This window comes from Vulpes vulpes, chromosome 7, assembly GCF_048418805.1.
Source record: "Vulpes vulpes isolate BD-2025 chromosome 7, VulVul3, whole genome shotgun sequence".
Classification (NCBI taxonomy): domain Eukaryota; kingdom Metazoa; phylum Chordata; class Mammalia; order Carnivora; family Canidae; genus Vulpes; species Vulpes vulpes.
Genome location: NC_132786.1, coordinates 51,793,531 through 51,813,336, shown reverse-complemented (window position 1 = coordinate 51,813,336; position 19,806 = coordinate 51,793,531). Strand labels below are relative to the sequence as shown.

Here is a 19,806-nt window from a genome sequence, read left to right as displayed (position 1 = left end):
GTTGTATTATGTCGCTGGTTCTCTGCCTGATTCAGAATGAAGCAACTACCTCATTCGGGGGGAAGAGGAGCCAAGGGCACAGAGGCTTGGGTGCTGTTGCTTCTACCTAGCAGAAGCCACAACGCCTCGGCGAGATGTCTCAGAGCACGCACCATGTAAAGTGGCCTGTTCAGTCACACTGGAAGACTTCCAGCTGATCTGTGTGATTGCTGTCCTGCAGACAATGCCAAGATCACAAGGGAGGGTCTCTTACTTTCAAGATAAGATTGGATGTGCCAGCTCTGACTGCTAATTTCATTCCTCTTTGGTTCTGAGGGAGAAACTCGTGGGAGAAAGTGATGATGTGAAAATCCGGTTTAAGGACTGGACCTGGAATCTGCCAAAATACGGAAGAGAAGTAGAGGGAAAAGGACAGAAGACTCGTGAGGGACTCAGTTGTCCAAAAGACATCCCAGCCTTTCCTGAAACAGAGAACATCTCCTCTCTTCCCTTGCCTTATTTCCTAGCAGAAACTTCTTTTCATTTTTAAGGGGTTTGCCTAAATTCAGCTAGGTGCCTGACACAGAGTGGGCACTCAAGTATTTATTCAGTGGACGAATAAGGAAAAGCCAGCCTTGTAATACGGATCATCTCACTGCATCTAGGTCCAAGGGAGAAGCTATATGAATAGCACATCCTTGCAGGTGTTTGACTGCTATAAACAAACCTGACTCTAAATAGATCACGTAGCTGTAATTGATATAACACCAGATACTGTCGTTTAAAAAAAAATTTTTTTTTAAAAAAGCAAAGGGTAGAAAAGGAACATTAATAAGAAACTAGCAACATGGAAAGCATTTTCTGTGAAACACGCATTAAGGGGAAGGGAGATCACAGTCGGAAATCGCAAGCAAATGAAATCATGAGAGGTGTGGGAAAGCATTGCAAAATGAAGATTAGACACTCCAGAGCTTGCTTGTTTGTGGCTAAGTTAAAAAAAAAAAAGACACAGGCATAAAAATTGCGTGTCTTTCTCTTATGTTTGGTAAATGTTCCTAGTTGGGTTTTTGGGGGGTTTTTTGTTTTTTTGGTTTTTTTGTTTTTTTGGTCAGTGCTGGACTTTGTAACCAGCCTTTAATCAGTTACTAAAAAGTGCTATGGCATTCTGAAAAGAAAGATTTATCTTCTAAACTTGCCCAGAATTCAGATGCTTAAAGGAAAAAAAAAGTCAGTGAGTTGTTCAAAAAAGAAACTCTCAAAAGTCAAAAGGCAAAGGTGTGTTTAAAGGCATATGTAGGTACAATAGGACACTTGAACCTTATTCCGCGAGTCACGTTTGTGTGATATGCTGTTTCTCCCTCGACGCCGAGTGGCGCAGCCTGGACGGGATGGTCCCACGCGGTTAGCACCTGCTGACGTGCGGACAGATGCAAAACAGTCTGCAGCCAGTTGAAGTTCCAGTGGGGACACAAGGGAGTCATGACGTTGTCGCCAAGTATACTGGGTAAACGAGCCAACCCTTCCTCGCTTCGCTCTACAACATCCTGGATACGTGACTATCATCCGATGGTGCTTTATGTCTTTAAACATAAGGACGTTGTTCAACATCTTTACGCCTTAGTTTGTCTAGAGGGGAGATGATGACTACCCTCACCCCCGTGTCCCGATATCAAAGGGACGCTGTGATTCCTCACAGGCAGGACATGATCTTTGAAAATGAGGATTCTCCATGCTTACTTAAAAAAAAAAATGCTATATATCACAGAGGACTTCGTGGTGATCTCTTATCCAAACACATTTGGATTCATTTTTATAGAGCTAGAGGTACGGTAATGATCTGATATGAGGGTGTTCATCTTAGATGAACTGTTCAATTTAAATTGATATTTCTTATATTAAAACTATTAAAAGGCCACTGGGGCACGGAACAATGCCAGTCCTTTATGACTGTCAAAAAAAGGGGGAAAAAAGGGTTGAAACGTTGCCATAATTACATAAAGGTATAGTTAAGTAAGATCCTGTCCTAGAATGGAAATGTCCCCTGACTTCTGCACTTTGTTTGTAATACCCGAAGGAGAAAGTTTGGGCATGTGTGGGAAGAAGAAAGGAAACAAAAGATCTGTTAGTATCTTTTGAAATTTTACATGTTGAATAACAATGACTGGTGTCTGGAAACAGTAAGAAGGGTTGAGACCTTGGCTCATTTTGGGAATGTGGGGGGAAACACAGCCACATGCTAATTCTTTCCTCATTGCTCCGGTCTGAGGACACAAGAAAGGCATTGCACACAGCGTTTGTCTGGATAAAAAGAAAAATTTAAACTTGAACCCAGATGTTCGGCCTCACAGCGCTTCTAGATGTTTCCATATGGTGGCACGTTCCATATGGTGGTGCGCACACCGCAGCTACACACCACGAGATTGTCACCTGTATGCCTTGGTGTCGCGCAGCCGTATCCACGAACCAGAGGAGGAGGAAGGGTGGCAGGGTGCAGGCGGTGGGAAGAAGGCCCCAGGCCGCCCTACGCCCGGCTCCCTTTCATACCCACGCGGTTGTAGCGGGTCTGCAATCCAGATTGCTCGTGCTCTAACTGGAGGCAGCACTGCAGAGATAAAGGGCGGTTAAGGAAAGCAATAAAGAATTGAAATACAAATTAAAATGAATACAAAGCAAAATGCAAACAGATGGGGCAGCCCTGTGGGCAGCACAGTCCATGGAAAAGGCCCAGGCAGTCGGACGTGGCCGCGCGCAGGCGGGGACAATCCACGGCAGGAGCAGAGAGGGCTCACCTAAGCATGCACAGCTGTCGTCGGTGTTTCCTCTTAAAACACAATCAGAGAAATACGGTCAAGAACCGTAGGAAACCCTTGAAATTGTGCAGAGCCTCTTCCTAGGGCGTCAAAAATTCTGTGCAAAGATGAGCTGGATGTTGGCAGTTGCGTATGGAGTTAATTTGCTATCGAATCAAATCGTCCCGCAGGCTTTAAAACGTGTATCCGTAATATTAGCTAGCAGCTGCCTTCCAGGGTGCGTGGGGCGTGCTGCAAACCTCGACTCGTGAAGCTCCAGTCAGTTCCCGGGACGGGGGCTGCCGTGTAGACTTCCCCGCGGCGCAAGATGGAAGCCCAGACCTTCAGCGGGCCGGGCTGTCCACGTCCTCGGCCGAGCTGCGGGCCCTGGGCCAGCACTTCACGGATGGACAGACGGCTTCAAAGTCCTGCTGCTGCTCCACCCCGTCAGGTGTGGACGTGGGGTTTCCTGCTCCCAGGCGCCTCCCTGCAGCGCGTACACACGCACACAGGCCTTGCACGCTACATTCGGCTGTGGCACGGCAGGGCATTACAGGTGGTTTCCGCCGCTGCAGGGTCTGGACAGCAGAGCCAAGACAGGACGACCTCCTGATTCCATCCAACGCTCGCCGGGAGAGTTTAAGCTTAAAGAGTATTTTTTCATGGGGCGTGTTTAATGCCCATGATAGAACACACACATTAGTTTTATCCCAGGTTTTATGTAAGTATGCAGGTGTATTATGTCTGTGCTGCACACAGGTGTGGGTGTGGTGTGTGTGCATATGTGTATCACTGATTAGCTGGAGCTAGCTGACACACGGTCATGTAAAATTAGGATTTTCCCATGTAATTTTTAACAGTCCAGTAGTCAGTGCACATTTTGGTAGGTACAGGCTATCACCATCCAAATGCTTCTGTCTTGGTTCGGAAGATCTTCTCCTAGGGGGTCCTCAGGACACTGCGGACCGTTTTTATTTTTATTTTTTATTTTTTTTATAAATTTATTTTTTATTCAGTTTGCCAACATATAGAATAACACCCAGTGCTCGTCCCATCAAGTGTCCCCCTGCAGACCGTTTTTGAAGTTGAGTTTTAACCAAGGCCACATGTCCACTGTGGTAACGAATACTGGTTTTACATGTGCCTTGGATGACAGACAGTCATAGCCAAGTGTGGTCGGAGATTCGGGCCATGGCACAGGGCCGCACGGAGACCCTACTACCCTAACACGGTGCTAGGTTTGTACGCTAAGCAGGATAGACCATGTAGATGTGGGGGTGAGCAGCTGAAGTCCCTGCCAGTCCAGCAGATGTTATTCAAGGGAAGGGCGTTCTAAAACTTGGGACATTTCAGCACAGGGCCAAAAGCAGTGATCGTGTTTGTAACCTCCTGCTATTTAAACTCATTAATAATTTACAGTAATGTGGGTTCCAGCTTCTCCTTCACCGTTCTTCAAAGGGCCGGAGTCACACTTAGCCACTTTTATTTCATGTAGCCGCGGTGAATCTACGAAACAGCTATTTTCCAATGTCTTCTGGAGGGAGAGGCTTTGAGTAATTTCCAGACATTGTCATGTTTACTGCCTTCACATCTTCTGAACAGACTTTAAAGCGAATACGTTTTGGTATTTTTCTTATCACTCGCTTAAGTTTACAACATTTAATTGAAAAGGTTTTGAACAAATGCCAGGCTGTCTTTCTGCTTAATGAAACCTTTTAAAGGGGCTGTTAATCTACTGCCTTGCACTTGTACCCAAGAAGTTGCTAAATTAATTTACTGACAAAGGGAATCAATCATCATAAATGGTGTTTAAACAATAGTGGGGACTCTGAAGAGTAATAAGGGACTAGCGTTGGAATAGCATGATTTATGTTATCATCCTGTTTGTGTTGTAACAGGTTAATGGCAGAAACCTCCTTTCGGTTGACTTTGATCGAACAACAAAGACAGAAAAGATCTATGACGACCACCGTAAATTTCTGCTGAGGATCGCCTACGACACGTCAGGGCACCCGACTCTCTGGCTGCCGAGCAGCAAGCTGATGGCAGTCAATGTCACCTATTCGTCCACCGGTCAGATTGCCAGCGTCCAACGGGGAACCACTAGCGAGAAAGTCGATTATGATGGCCAAGGGAGGATCGTGTCTCGGGTCTTTGCTGACGGTAAAACGTGGAGCTACACCTACCTAGAAAAGGTATGCCTGCACAGTAAGAGTCAGAGGAGGGAAGCGATGATTCGGATTTTTTAGCAGTCGCCCAGAGCCCTGCGGTGGGGGGAGAAAAAACGGGGTCCTGTGAAAGAGCTCCATTTATTATTCTAAGTATCAATATGGAAGTCACATCGTAACAGCAGTGATGAATTTCTGCATTAGTAAGAGTAGTTTTCCCTTAGTTAAGTTCTACTACCTAAGACCCTTTTGAGTGATTTATGCCGCAAACAAACAAGCAAGAACACTGTCCACCTGCCAAGTCTATACATCGACAACATCCACAAATTAGACCTTGAGCGTGTAAGTCATTTGTAAATAATCTCCGTGCTGGCTCTTTCATTTAAGAAAGAGCCTTACGTTAGTACAGTTGAAGCTGTCACTTTTGTGTTGTTGCTGGCAGAGCTTCAACGTAACCATAAAAAGCACATAGATCCTATTTATACATTATTAACCAAAAGAGGCTATTTTTTTCTTAAGAAAGTCACATTTCAGGTACTCGAAGGCATCTCTCCTTTCTTCTGCATATAAAAGGTGTAAGCATGCTCGCTTAGGCTTTCCCCCGTCCTTAAGCACTTGGCACGAGACCCAAAAAAGACTTAAAGTTGCCCATGTGCAAAGTGCTAAGTCACACTCAAAGATTTGGGGCAGTGGCTGTGGTCCAGGGGGATGAAAGCAAAAGAAAAAGGATACGGAATGGGCCACTGCCCTGCAATTCCCTTCTTAGAAAACAGAATCCACCAAAGAGCATATTCGTGAAATGTTTTGTTTGCCTTTGAGACAAATGTTAGCACTAAGAAGTGGCTCTGTTTTGAGTTACAGTGGTTGTCACACCTCAGGGCATGCCACCACCAGGCACGCACCAGCCTAAGTCACAAACTCAACTCTACAGCTGTTGTCTCCAGCCTTACGTGCATTATTAGGCAGGGGAGCCCGTCATCCCAAACCCAAGTCTGCACTGTTGTTGTGCTCCCCTCCCACGGTCTTGCTTTCCACTAGAGGTGCTCTGTCCAACTCCTCAGTCTAAGTCTGACCCCACTGCCCGGGAGTCATCTCGTCTACTTCTAGACAGGCTAGACATGGACCACCCTTCCGGAGAACCAGTGTCAGGTTCAGAGCTCACCATGGATGCCTCCCAGCTCTGGAATGCTTCCAGCCAGGACCCTGCTTGCCAGTCTTTTCTCTTGCAAACTGCTTATCTGCTCTCCTTCAAAGAGATTCACCATTGAGACAGTGGACTAGCCCATGAGATGACAGTTTCCCTCCACGCTAATCATCACCCTGGACAGTTACCCAACCAGTGATTTGTTGAGAGACCCCAGAGTAAGCCCCTCTATACACATAACCTTCCTGGGAGAGTGTGTTCTCATTCCTGGAAAAACACTTCACCTGCCAGCTTAACAAACCACAAGACAGCGGAGTGGATCCCTACTTCATCCTAGAGCACTTTTCCCAATTTAAATCAAGTACATTACAGAGAAGTGTAACAGAAATACCCAGACCCTAAAAATTGATAGTAGTGATCGTAAGGTCATGGGAAAAAATGTTTAAAAGGGGACAAAGAGTATTGATAAGAGCCACTGTCACTAAAAGACACCAGCAGTAACTGAGATCACATTCATGTATCAGTGGGGATCATCTCTCCCAAATCCCTAAAATCCACCCAGACCATTTCCTAGTGCTAGGATAGGCACACTAAGCCAGTACTTATAGCAGCACAAGTGATATTTTACTAACCACCATCGGATGTGATTTTAAATGACTACACAACTACCTAACTCCTATGAACTCAGCGGTAATCCAAGCCTTCCTTGGCACAGTTTTAACTATTAGGAACAATTCTCAAGATGTCTACTCTACAGCCAACAGACAAAAGGCTGCCCCTAGATACACCTACAGAGGAAACTCTACAGAAGCCTGTCACGCAAACTGCTTTCAAAGATGGTGGACAATGAAGAGAAAGGGAACAAGCCTTGGACAAGGGATTATGTGTTTCTGTGGGAAAAGCAAAGCAGAAGTCCTGGGAGGGTTCCTAACACATGCATCCTCCCGGATCTGCCATCGTTGCATTTGGTCTAACAGGGTTTGGGGAAGCTTCCTCAAAGGAGGGACTCAGTTGCCCATGCTCTGTATTACCATTGAGCTTTACAGTTCGTTCACTGTTGAGCCTCAGGGTTGGGCTTCTCTCCTGCTGGCCTAATAAATGATTGCCTTGTGTCTCTCTGCAGTTACTTGCAAAATAAGCAGAGCTCGTTTCAAGGTATATATTTGTAATTTAGCACCAAAGTAGAAGGTAGCCCAGAAACCATTCTTAAACAGCAGCTGAGACACAAATGAGATTTGGTACTTACGAAAGGAAATTTCAGAATGTAGGTTTTATTGTCATCCCATTTACTGACAGGTAAGAATTTGCAAACAAACAAACAAAAAAATGTATCTGGATCCATATTCCTATCAAGCGCCTTTTTATGGCTCTCGTTCACGTTCACCGTGTGATTTAGCAATGTTTGTTGACGTTGATGCTTTATATACACATTATCCATTTTTGACTAATTTTATGTCTCTTCTTCATAAAGTAATATTTTGAACGTTTTGCTCCTCCCCCAAATGCACTGGAAATTAAAACATGATTTGAGTGGCTCTTCAATCAAATGAGGGGGAAAAGCCACCTTACTAAATAATTGCTAATTATGGATAGGATTGCATTTCCCATATGCTGCTTTCTCCTTGAAATATTGTCTTTAAAGCAGCTTTGCTCGTGACTGTATTGTGACTTATCCAAATCCATCGACAATCTGCTGCTTGGCTGTGAATGCCTAGAAAAAGAATGGTACAATCATGACAAGTGGCACATTATGAATCTTGAGCCACTAATTGCAGAACCCCTCACAATTAAGCATCCAAGCAAATTAGGCAGGGAATCGTTAACAACATGTAAGGTCAAGGATAACTCAATTAAAATGAAAATCATTTTCTCAAGCGAAATGTTTGTGTATTGGTGGTCACCGAATCTGCTTTTGCTTTCCCCGTTCACAAATATTGAATAACAGTATGTTCTCTCTTTGCAGTCCATGGTTCTCCTGCTTCACAGCCAGAGGCAGTACATCTTCGAATATGACATGTGGGACCGGCTGTCTGCCATCACCATGCCCAGCGTGGCTCGCCACACCATGCAGACCATCCGGTCCATTGGCTACTACCGCAACATCTACAACCCCCCAGAAAGCAACGCCTCGATCATCACGGACTACAATGAGGAAGGGCTGCTTCTGCAAACGGCCTTCTTGGGTACAAGTCGGAGGGTCTTATTCAAGTACAGAAGGCAGACCAGGCTCTCAGAAATTTTATATGATAGCACAAGAGTCAGTTTTACCTATGATGAAACGGCAGGAGTCCTCAAGACCGTAAACCTCCAGAGTGATGGTTTTATTTGCACCATTAGATACAGGCAAATTGGCCCCCTGATTGACAGACAGATTTTCCGCTTTAGTGAAGATGGGATGGTAAATGCGAGATTTGACTATAGCTATGACAACAGCTTTCGAGTGACCAGCATGCAGGGTGTCATCAATGAAACTCCACTGCCCATTGATCTCTATCAGTTTGATGACATTTCTGGCAAAGTTGAGCAGTTTGGAAAATTTGGAGTTATATATTACGACATTAACCAGATCATTTCCACAGCTGTAATGACTTACACAAAGCACTTTGATGCTCATGGCCGCATCAAGGAAATTCAGTATGAGATATTCAGGTCCCTCATGTACTGGATTACAATTCAATATGATAACATGGGTCGAGTAACCAAAAGAGAAATTAAAATAGGGCCCTTTGCCAACACTACCAAATATGCTTACGAATATGATGTTGATGGACAGCTCCAAACAGTTTATCTAAATGAAAAGATCATGTGGCGTTACAACTACGACCTGAATGGAAACCTCCACTTACTGAACCCAAGTAACAGCGCACGCCTGACACCTCTTCGCTATGACCTGCGAGACAGGATCACCCGCCTCGGGGATGTTCAGTATCGGTTGGATGAAGATGGGTTCCTGCGTCAAAGAGGCACAGAGATCTTTGAGTACAGCTCCAAGGGCCTTCTCACTCGAGTTTATAGTAAAGGCAGTGGCTGGACGGTCATCTATCGTTACGATGGCCTGGGGAGGCGCGTATCTAGCAAAACCAGTCTGGGGCAGCACCTGCAGTTTTTTTATGCTGACTTAACTTACCCCACGAGGATTACTCATGTCTACAACCATTCCAGTTCAGAAATTACTTCTCTCTATTATGATCTCCAAGGACATCTTTTTGCCATGGAAATCAGCAGTGGGGATGAATTCTACATTGCATCAGATAACACAGGGACGCCATTGGCTGTTTTCAGTAGCAATGGGCTTATGCTAAAGCAGATTCAGTATACTGCATATGGTGAAATCTATTTTGACTCCAATATTGACTTTCAACTGGTAATTGGATTTCATGGTGGCTTATATGACCCACTCACAAAATTAATCCACTTTGGAGAAAGAGATTATGATATTTTGGCAGGACGATGGACAACGCCTGACATAGAAATCTGGAAAAGAATTGGGAAGGACCCAGCTCCTTTTAACCTCTATATGTTTAGGAATAACAACCCTGCAAGCAAAATCCATGATGTGAAAGATTACATCACAGGTAAGCAGTTTTTTTCCTTTCCAAGTACCGAATTACTTTAATCCTTATATGAATACACAAAATAACTGGAGTTGCTTTCTTTAGCCTGACACTTTACTCTTGCAAAATCAAATGCCTAACCTTCTATTTTTTTTTAAGATTTTACTTATTTGTTCATGAGAGACACAGAGAGAGAGAGAGCCAGAGACACAGGCAGAGGGAGAAGCAGGCTCCATGCAGGGAGCCTGACATGGGACTCGATCCTGGGTCTCCAGGAGCATGCCCTGGGCTGAAGGTGGCACTAAGCCGCTGAGCCACCTGGGCTGCCCAAATGCCTAACCTTTTAAATGTGTTTTTTTCCCTCTATGGAACCATAGAGAAATCAGAAAGGGAAACTGAGGCATAGTTTGTTACTTCCTTTTCTGTCTCCAATGCCCAAGGCAACAATTTTCTGAAATGACATGGAAACCAGTCACTTAAGGAATGGAGGTGACATTGGGGGCAGGGAGTGTGGAAAACAGGATGAACTTGGGAGTCCCCAAATTGGAGTTCCAGTCCCAACCCCTCTCCTGTAAGTTGTGTGGCTTTATAGATAAGTCACATAATTTTTTTTATATCTGTTCCCTTAACAATGAAATAGGAGAATAATGCCTCCCTAATGGCATAAAATAAAATACATGCAATTCTGCTTTAATTAGTAGCTACCTTACAAATGCGTAATGATGGTTTTTCTTTTATACATGTGTGAAGGTCTAGTGGAGGAATCGGGAAACACAGCAGAGGGCGATTCACCATCTCGTTCCTGGGATGTTTAACTCTCTCCACCACCATCAGGACAATAAAGGAACAGTTTCTCCCAACACTTGCTTAGCCAGTGGATCCTAGTCCTGTTTGCACTACTGTCTTTGTGCTATTTGGTGCAGCTCCTGCGTGGCAGCGCTACTAATAGACACACTAATTTTTCTGTCAGTACGGGGTAGTAAGATCTTTCCGAGTTTAGTGCATGATCTAATTGAAACAGCTCATCCCACATCTGCCACCACAAAGCCACCAGGAAGAGAGTGACAAGGTCTTTGCAAGCACTGCTCTAGTTCCTTTAGTTCCTGACTTCTCCACTCATCCTCCACTGCATGGATTCTGAATCTTTCTGCTTCCACCTTCCATTCCTGAGTTATGCCACCGTAATTAACCTCTCTACCAATCTCTGTTTCCTGGAAGAAGGGTCTTTCCCTGTTTTCTTTTTTTTTTTTTCTTGGTTTGTTTTGGGGTTTTCCGTTTTGTTTTGGCTTGTGAGATGATGCTTCTTCAGGCTGTCTCTTCTCTTGCTCAATATTTGAGGCCTCCTGAGATGCCTGTTTTCCCAGTTCTTGGTACACCTCTCAAAACGCTGCCCCCTATTCATTTCACATCTGCTTCCTGCTTTCCCAGACTGCCAAAAGCTTGTCCTAGCTCTCCTCCACGTGAACCAGCTGAAACTCTCTTCTTTCACAATCTTTGTTCAGCAACACCTTCATGGTGTTCTCCTTCAGGTTTCTCAGCAGACACTGGCATCTCAGTCCTATATTCTGGCAATACTTTTCAGTACTTAAGACCCTGTGACTTTCTTTTCTTTTTTTTTTTTTTTTTTTTTTTACTGTTACACAGCTATTGTTCATAGGAGAACCTTTGTCCCTGACGCTAAAGAGAATTTTCTCCAAAACATAAGACCACCTGTCATCTTATATACACTCTAATACACATGCACACACACCCTAAAAAAAACCAACCACTCTCTATTCTACATGGTGAACTTGAGATTTCTCTCTACCACCATCCCCACCACCACCACCATCCCTCCTGTTAAAAGAGGGCAAATACCACTAGTTCTGTAGCCATACGATGCCTGGACAAAGGACCTGCTAGCCTGGTGATGAGGTGAGAGTTTGTGCCCTTGAGAAGGAAACAGGAAGCAAGCGGCTCTCCATCATTTTGACAAGCAGTTTACCACTGGTTATTTAGGAGGTGTTGACAGGGGCTGCCCGAAAGGCGGGAAAGCCCACAGCTTCTGAATCCATCCTCTCCTAGCAACATAGACTGCAGGGAATGCCGTAGCAGCACTTTCTGAAAAACATCAAAAGAGAGATGGAACAGCATAAAATATATTAGGTGAAATGCAATTTCAAATTTTCCAGCAATGTGCTTAATATATAAAATAATCTACACCCAACTGTACTCATAAAGCTGCAAGCCTGCTGAGTAGTTCTGTAACATTATAACCTCCAGAATAGAATAAAAGCCTTATTCTAAGCTTAATGGCTTTTGGAGTCACATGGCAATATTTTAAAATACCATTTTAAAGGTTTCCAGGTTCTCTCCCCCAAAAGTCCGTCTCCACCTGTGCACAGCGAGCCTTTGAAGTCCTAGCTGATGGTAATCAGAACTTCTGTGCCCTTGGCCAGCTCTGCCAGCTTTCAGCATTCATCTTTGATTAAGAATCAACTGTTGATTTTAATTCTCTCAATTTAGGGTTTTTATTAATAGAAAATGGGTTGTGGAAGCTGCATATCCTTGGGCAATCACTTTTGAAAGCTAATAACACACAACTTCTATTTCAGACCAGTCTTTACTACCAATTCCCTTTGTTTTCCTCAACTGTGGCTCTTTCATGCCGCCGTGCATTGTTATTACTCTTTTGTATCACTTATCACTAGCACAGGATGCGACTTCCATGTGTGACAGTTTATCCAGTCTCGGTGAGGATCTATCTGACTGTGTTTTCTGCAGCCTTTGCTATAGTTGTATTATTGAGGCCAGAGGCTTCAAGTCTGAAAACAGAGAGTGGGTTCTCAATTGTAGAATGAAGGCAAACATGTGCTCCTCTTCAGGTTATTATTTGTGAATTTGGGGTTTTCTAAAGGTAAGAATTTAAATTTATGAAAGCATGGAATGACTCTTAACACCTTTCATTTTGAACATTCTTCTCCTAGATGTTAACAGCTGGCTGGTGACATTTGGCTTCCATCTGCACAATGCTATTCCTGGATTCCCTGTTCCCAAATTTGATTTAACCGAGCCTTCTTACGAACTTGTGAAGAGTCAGCAGTGGGATGATGTACCGGTAAGAAACAAAAAGCAAAACTAGGAAAAGGTGATAGATGGCTTCTCTGTGTCTTATTTACCCATTTAATCAAACTGCCCTTGTGAAAGCTGCACTAAAGACAGTTATTATTTTTTTTTTTTTTTTTACTCTTTCAGGGTAGAAAAAACATCACATTTCTGCTCAGCAAACCAGGGGCCTGTTAAACAGGCTTAAATCTGTTTTTAGTGATGCTAATAAAAACATAAAAAGACATTATCAGAAAGTAATAAAATGAGGGAGCTCATTTTTGAGTGCAAGATTTCTACAGAGAACCCCCATGAAAGTACATTTATAGCACTTGGGACCTTAAGGCAAAAAAATACAATAAACAGGAGGGCAGGGGATTCCTGTTACAAATTAGCAGCCCACAAACAATGCCACAAAGTTCAACTTCTTTAAAACATGAACAGTGTTTCATGGGAACAGATTGAAAATAAAAATACAATGTCCTCTGATAAAGCTCCATCTGCAACTAGGTGTTTATAGAATTTTCCCGAAAATAACATTTCAGGAGGCCTATAATTGGTCTGAGAAATAAAAGAATGGAAAATTGCAAAGTCAAAGCTGCCATTTCAGAAAATGGCCCTTTTAATTCCCACCATTCAGAGATCAGAAAGGAATGTACAACAAAACACTAGAATTTCTAGCTTAAAGCAAGAATAATTAAAGATCAAGAAATTGGGTTACCCCATAATGATAAGAAGAGAGTGCAGAGTTTCTTAGAAAGATTAATTTACCCCCCTTGAGCAATTCCCTATAATTTCAGTGAATACAAAGAGAAAAGGCAATCATGGCTAACACACAGGATAGTCAGTGCCAGCACCTCTGTTTTCTGGTACATGTTTCATACTTAACATAAAACAATAGTTTCTTCAAGATGTCACCTTTACATTGAAGAAGCAAAACCCATCAAGTTTCCCAGATCTGGGAGCCATTTTAACATTTCTAATTTGCAGATATATCTACGCTGATAAAGTGCCATGCAGACACACTAAAGTTCCCTAATGCATTTGGACAGGGACGTCCTAATCGTGTATGACTTTCCAACATGTCTGGGAACACTTAAGTCTTACTGTACAAATGCACTCGCCAGCTCTTTTCCTAGGCAGCCTCGTAAATACGGTCCAAGCTCTCCGTCAAGAGAGGCGCAGCATAAGGACAGCTTGGAGAATCTCAGGCAGAGACATCGAGGCTGCCCCAAGCACAGAGAAACAAATGTTTCTTTCACTGCCGCAGATGAAACAGATGTTTTTTGGGAAACACCGGCCAAACATCTGGCGGCATACGGAATGGCTGAGTTCAGATGCCCCCAATTTTTTTTAAAGATTTTATTTATTCATGAGAGAGAGAGAGAGAGAGAGAGGCAGGCAGAGATGCAGGACTCGATCCCGGGTCTCCAGGATCACGCCCTGGGCTGAAGGCAGGTGCTAACCCACTGAGCCACCAGGGCTGCCCCAGATGCCCCCAGTGTAAGACACTTGCCAGCGTAGATGGTCCACTGTCCCTAAGTCTACGAAAAAAGCCTTTGTTTTCCTACAGTGATCAATACTCCCCTCCAGCCTGTCCCACCGTTCACTCCACTTCTGCAGTCACACGGGCGAAACTCGGTTGCCAGCTGTGTCCTCCAGGACAGGGAGGCCCCTAAACCAGGGCACACGAGTTTCCCAGCATGTGATGTGGGACGCGGTGGTCCCGGCGCCGCAACCTTCCAGACCCTTGCTGGTGTTGGCTGCTTCCTCCTCGGGCTCCCATGGGGACCGAGGCCCTGAGAACCCCCGAGTGGGATGGGCGTGGGAATGGGGCATCTAGAAATTAAAAGAGAACTAAAACCATATTTTGCCCACATCAGAAACTAAAAGGCTCTTAAGGAATACATGTTGGGGGGGGGGGCACCCGGGGTCCTGGGACGAGTCCCACATCGAGCTCCCTGCATGGAGCCTGCTTCTCCCCCCTGCCTGAGTCTCTCATGAGTAAATAAAATCTTTTAAAAATAATAATACACGATGGGAGTCCCCTCTTTTTCGGTTTCAAAACTCATCTGGACCTACTTGAGGGGAGGGGACCTTTGAGTGCATTCCTGTACCCAGAGTCTAACAAGCCTCTTCATCCCTAAAGAACTGGCTGAGCGTTTTTTGTTTTTTTTTTTTTTCAGATTTCATTTATTTATTGAGAGACCCAGAGAGAGACAGAGACAGAGACAGAGCCACAGGCAGAGGGAGAAGCAGGCTCCCTGCAGGGAGCCCGATGCAGGACTCTATCCCGAGTCTCGAGGGTCACGCCCTGGGCTGCAGGCGGCGCTAAGCCGCTGGGCCACCCGGGCTGCCCCCAATGAGGGTGTAATAAATGCCTGGGGGCCTCCGCAGAAGGCCCCCACCCCACCCTCTTTTTTTATTTATTTAGTTTTGGTTGTCGTGAGGCCTGGGCCCGCGCCAGGAAGCCGGGCTCGACCCCGGCGACCCGGGCGCCCCCGAGCTGCAGCTGGTCTCTAACCCCCCCGCCCCCCCCCCGCTCTGTTCCCTCCTGCAGCCCATCTTCGGCGTCCAGCAACAGGTGGCGAGGCAGGCCCAGGCCTTCCTGTCCCTGGGCAGGATGGCGGAGGTGCAGGTGAGCCGGCGCCGGGGCGGCGGCGCGCCCTCCTGGCTGTGGTTCGCCACCGTCAAGTCGCTGATCGGCAAGGGCGTCATGCTGGCCGTGAGCCGGGGCCGCGTGCAGACCAACGTGCTCAACATCGCCAACGAGGACTGCATCAAGGTGGCGGCCGTGCTCAACAGCGCCTTCTACCTGGAGAACCTGCACTTCACCATCGAGGGCAAGGACACGCACTACTTCATCAAGACCACCACGCCCGAGAGCGACCTGGGCACGCTGCGGCTGACGAGCGGCCGCAAGGCCCTGGAGAACGGCATCAACGTGACGGTGTCGCAGTCCACCACGGTGGTCAACGGCAGGACGCGCAGGTTCGCCGACGTGGAGATGCAGTTCGGCGCGCTGGCGCTGCACGTGCGCTACGGCATGACTCTGGACGAGGAGAAGGCGCGCATCCTGGAGCAGGCGCGGCAGCGCGCGCTCGCCCGGGCCTGGGCGCGCGAGCAGCAGCGCGTGCGCGACGGCGAGGAGGGCGCGCGCCTCTGGACGGAGGGCGAGAAGCGGCAGCTGCTGAGCGCGGGCAAGGTGCAGGGCTACGACGGGTACTACGTACTCTCGGTGGAGCAGTACCCCGAGCTGGCCGACAGCGCCAACAACATCCAGTTCCTCCGACAAAGCGAGATCGGCAAGAGGTAACCCCCCCGCCACGCGGGGCCGGCTGCCACGGACGCACGGACCGACCGACCGACCCACAGGTGCACCGCGGCCCACCCCCACCCCCGCCCAGTGCGCACGCGCGGCGGCGGCTACAGCAGGTGCACCGCGGCCCCCTCCTCCCAGTGCGCACGCGCGGCGGCGGCCGCAGCAGGTGCACCGCGGGCCCCTCTGCCCAGTGCGCACGCGCGGCGGTGGCCACAGCAGGTGCACCACAGGCCTCTCCGCCTAGTGCACACGCGTAGTGGCAGCCACAGCAGGTGCACCGCGCCCCCCCCCCCGCCTCCGCCCAGTGCGCATGCGGGAGGCGGCCACAGCAGGTGCACCGCGGGCCCCCTCCCACTAAGTGCGCACGCGCAGTGGCAGCCACAGCAGGTGCACCGCGGGCCCCCTCCCACCCAGTGCGCACACGCAGCGGCGGCCACAGCAGGTGTACCGCAGGCCTGCGTGTCTCTTGAGCCTGAACCACACACCTTTGCTCGGATGTTCCTGTAGCACAATCCGAATGGGACTCTCCGACACAGAAGAGCCTTCCAGGAGAATGGTACTGCTATTGAAATAAATACAAATTAAATAAAACACACACAAAAAAAAAAAAAAACTTTTTTTTTTTTTTTCCTGAATGACCTTAAAGGTGATCGGCTTTAAAGAATATGTTTACATATGCATATCGCTGCACTCAGTTGGACGGGAACTATTACAAGGAAAATCCATAAGTGAAAGAAAGGAGGAAAAAAAAACAAAAGGCGCCTAAACGTTTTTGCGCTTGGGCCCACTGTTCCTTCGAGGCACTGTATTTAAGGTAAAAATGCATACAGTGTCTCCAGATATTACCTAATTGTCGACCTTTGCTTACAAGAAGTAGTCTCTCTGCATAGGATGTGATCTATAGCTCTGTTAATTTTAAAATGTGGGGCAAAATTCCTGTTTATAGACAACCCAGCTGCTTCCCCTGTGCTGCTTTGTAAAAGGACATTGGCACAAGTGACTCCTGCGCCGGAGGGGATTTCATAATGGATTTTACAATGCTAACGTGGTTTGCCTTGGGGGAAAAAAAAAAAACAAACTGGCAAATAGAATCCTTGTCACTGATAAGCAAAGGAAACCCTGATTTTTTTGTAAATTATGTGAGACAAGTTGTTTATGGATTTTTATATGAATTACAATTTACTGTACATCAAATATTAGTCTCAGAGGAGTTAATTTATGTAAAGTGTTTAAAAAGTTTATACTTAAAAATAAAATGATAAAAACATGTGAACTGTGTGATTTTTTTAAAAAGGATTGCACCTTTTGTTATCTGTTATAGCTGTACAGTATAAATTATTATATTGTAGAGATATAACGACTTATGCCTATAATGTCCAGAAGTGTTGATATTTTTGTATTAGGTTGAAAAAAAAAAAACGTGCAACTTTCTATCACTAGATGGATAGGACAGTGCAATCCTAAGTGGGTGGCTAATCAGAGAACTGCTCCCTCCTCTTTCTTCTCTTTTTCATCTGGCCAGTGTCCTCAACCATTATCAACTAAGAGGCACAGTAGAAAACTAAGGCTGGTGGAATGTAGCAGAAGATACGAAAATAAAATAAAATAACAACTGGGCCGGAGAGGTCCTCTCCGGTCCCTGACAGTTGAGGGGAGTTGATAGAACTAACCACAGCGTTTTTACTGTCACCATCCCTTGAAGCTCCACCTCATGATGGAGCTAAGAGACCACATCAGATGCTCCGGGAAACGTTGGTGAGAAGGAAAGGATCTGATGTAGTCGTGACTGTAAACATGTGTCTTAAGACCTGGGAAAGATAGCAGAAACCGAGCAGCGGTGAGAGGGCCAGATGGAGAAGGTCAGGGTCACTCTGCTAGTCTTGGGTTTGGACCGTCAGGTCACCAAGAGAGACACAAAAGGGAGACAAAAGCTCCTGTAAGCCCTCACGACCCAACCGTCCTGGGAGCTGGTTTGAATGGCAGCCTCTGCTCCGTCTCGGGGAAGCCGGGGGGGTGGTGGAGGCAGATCCAGCTGGAAGTGAATTGACAGCCGTGCCCTCCTGCACGCGTGTGAGCGGGACCGAGCACAGCCATCTGCACTTCTGTGTCGGCCCAACCGCTCTTGCAAATCTCTTTCGTGAGCACTAAATTCAGCCACAAAAATATTTTTAGAAAATATTTCTCAGTTCATTGAGCTATAGTACACACTGTTTTCCTCTATGTATAATGGTGATAAAATATAGCAAGTGAACATGTCGTAAATATAAAGGTTCAAGTGATGTATTGAAAATAATTTTCTAACTGCTTTGTATGTATCACATACTCTAAATTGCACAGTAGGCGTGTTTATTAAACAGATTGGCTGGGAAAGTTTCAAAATAGCTACTGAATTTACAGTATCAGTGCTATTACTGTCTTTGTGTATTTGGTAGAGCATACCGAAGTAATTAATCTTCTAATGAATGCTGATATTTTATTAGAATGAAAGCACAGATTAGCATTAATATTTTTTATCCTGGAAATCCTTTGGCAAGTATTATGAAGCCCCGATTTAGAAAACTATGAGATTTCAAACCACATAAACATGGCTCTGTTTTACATTTTATTTTTTAACTGTTAACTTAGGTGTTTGCAGTTCTGTTCGATGGAATTTCTTCAGGACTGTATTTAGCATGCTGTAAGTACTTTTGGTTGAAATAGGCTCTGAGTCTAAATTCTCAGAAATGTTTCTGATGTATTGACCATGAAAAGCTTGTACCACATGACGGAAGTGAAATCATAATCCTACCCTCTTCTCAACATGGACTGGTCCTCTACACTGGCACCGATAAGTAACAGATTGGGAGTATCTCTTGGTGCTTATTTTAGATGAAGTCAAATCAACCCAATTAGTGTCTTGTTAGTAGGTATAATGAGCCTATTTCTTTCTAAAAAGACTTGTGATCTGGACATGCTTTTACAAGAAATAGTGACCTTGGGGAGTATGTAAACAAAAGACCTTTTTCTAAGAGTTGGGGGGGTGGGGGACTATATAATGGAAAGAATTAGCTTACAGAAAAAAAAGAAATTGATATTCAAAGTATTTTAGGCAAAGCCAGTCAAAATGCTTTCATGATATTTTGAGATGTAAATTTTGTCTGATTTGTATTGTTCTTTTCATTTGCCTTCTTAACTTTATATGTGACCTGAATTTTCCATACTTGACTATAGATTGCATCTAGGCATTCCAATAAAAGCCAACCCAATGTGTGTGTGTTTATATATATTTTTTTAAATCTGGGGCTAGCCAGCATGTGTTTTAGGGCAGAGGATGCAAACAGATGCCTTGTTGGGGGTACTGATTCATCTGCAACCCAGTTGGTAGGTAATATCTTTTTTTTCCTTTTTTTTTTTTTTTTAAATTTGCGTCCACCGGCCAGACTGCCAGCTCAGCAGCGTACACTTCACAGGGGACTCTTCCCATGGCCTACTTTAGAAAAACGTTAAATACACCCCCACAAAGCCAAACATTATCACCGTAAAGAAGAAGAAAAAAAAAATACTGCCCATTACTGCTCGAAAACAGGCCTCGTTCCTGGGATCCTAGCAATAAGTGCTTAATTAAAACACTTGATTAGAATAATCAGTTTAGGCCTGATAGGCTCCCAGCCTCCTGGAGATGTCTAAATCTACATACAGACCGGCTGATGAGAGGATGCTTTAGTTCAGCAATTCCAGGCTGGCAGGCCAGGGCTTTGATTTCAGTCTGAAAAGGCGGGCTTCATCA

The 19,806-nt window shown here is 45.5% G+C and overlaps 1 protein-coding gene across 24 annotated transcripts in view; it reads left to right on the top strand.

The window, feature by feature from the left end:
• TENM3 (teneurin transmembrane protein 3) overlaps positions 1-19,289 on the top strand; it is a 2,512,213-nt gene extending 2,492,924 nt beyond the window's left edge. For all 24 annotated transcript variants that reach the window (XM_072763857.1, XM_072763858.1, XM_072763865.1 and 21 more), the window contains 4 exons: positions 4,667-4,963; positions 8,044-9,655; positions 12,601-12,731; positions 15,279-19,289. In XM_072763857.1, the coding sequence (XP_072619958.1) occupies positions 4,667-4,963; positions 8,044-9,655; positions 12,601-12,731; positions 15,279-16,034 (2,796 nt within the window). In that variant the 3' untranslated portion in view covers positions 16,035-19,289. The remainder of the gene's footprint in view (positions 1-4,666; positions 4,964-8,043; positions 9,656-12,600; positions 12,732-15,278) is intronic.
• The last annotated feature ends 517 nt before the right edge of the window (positions 19,290-19,806 follow it).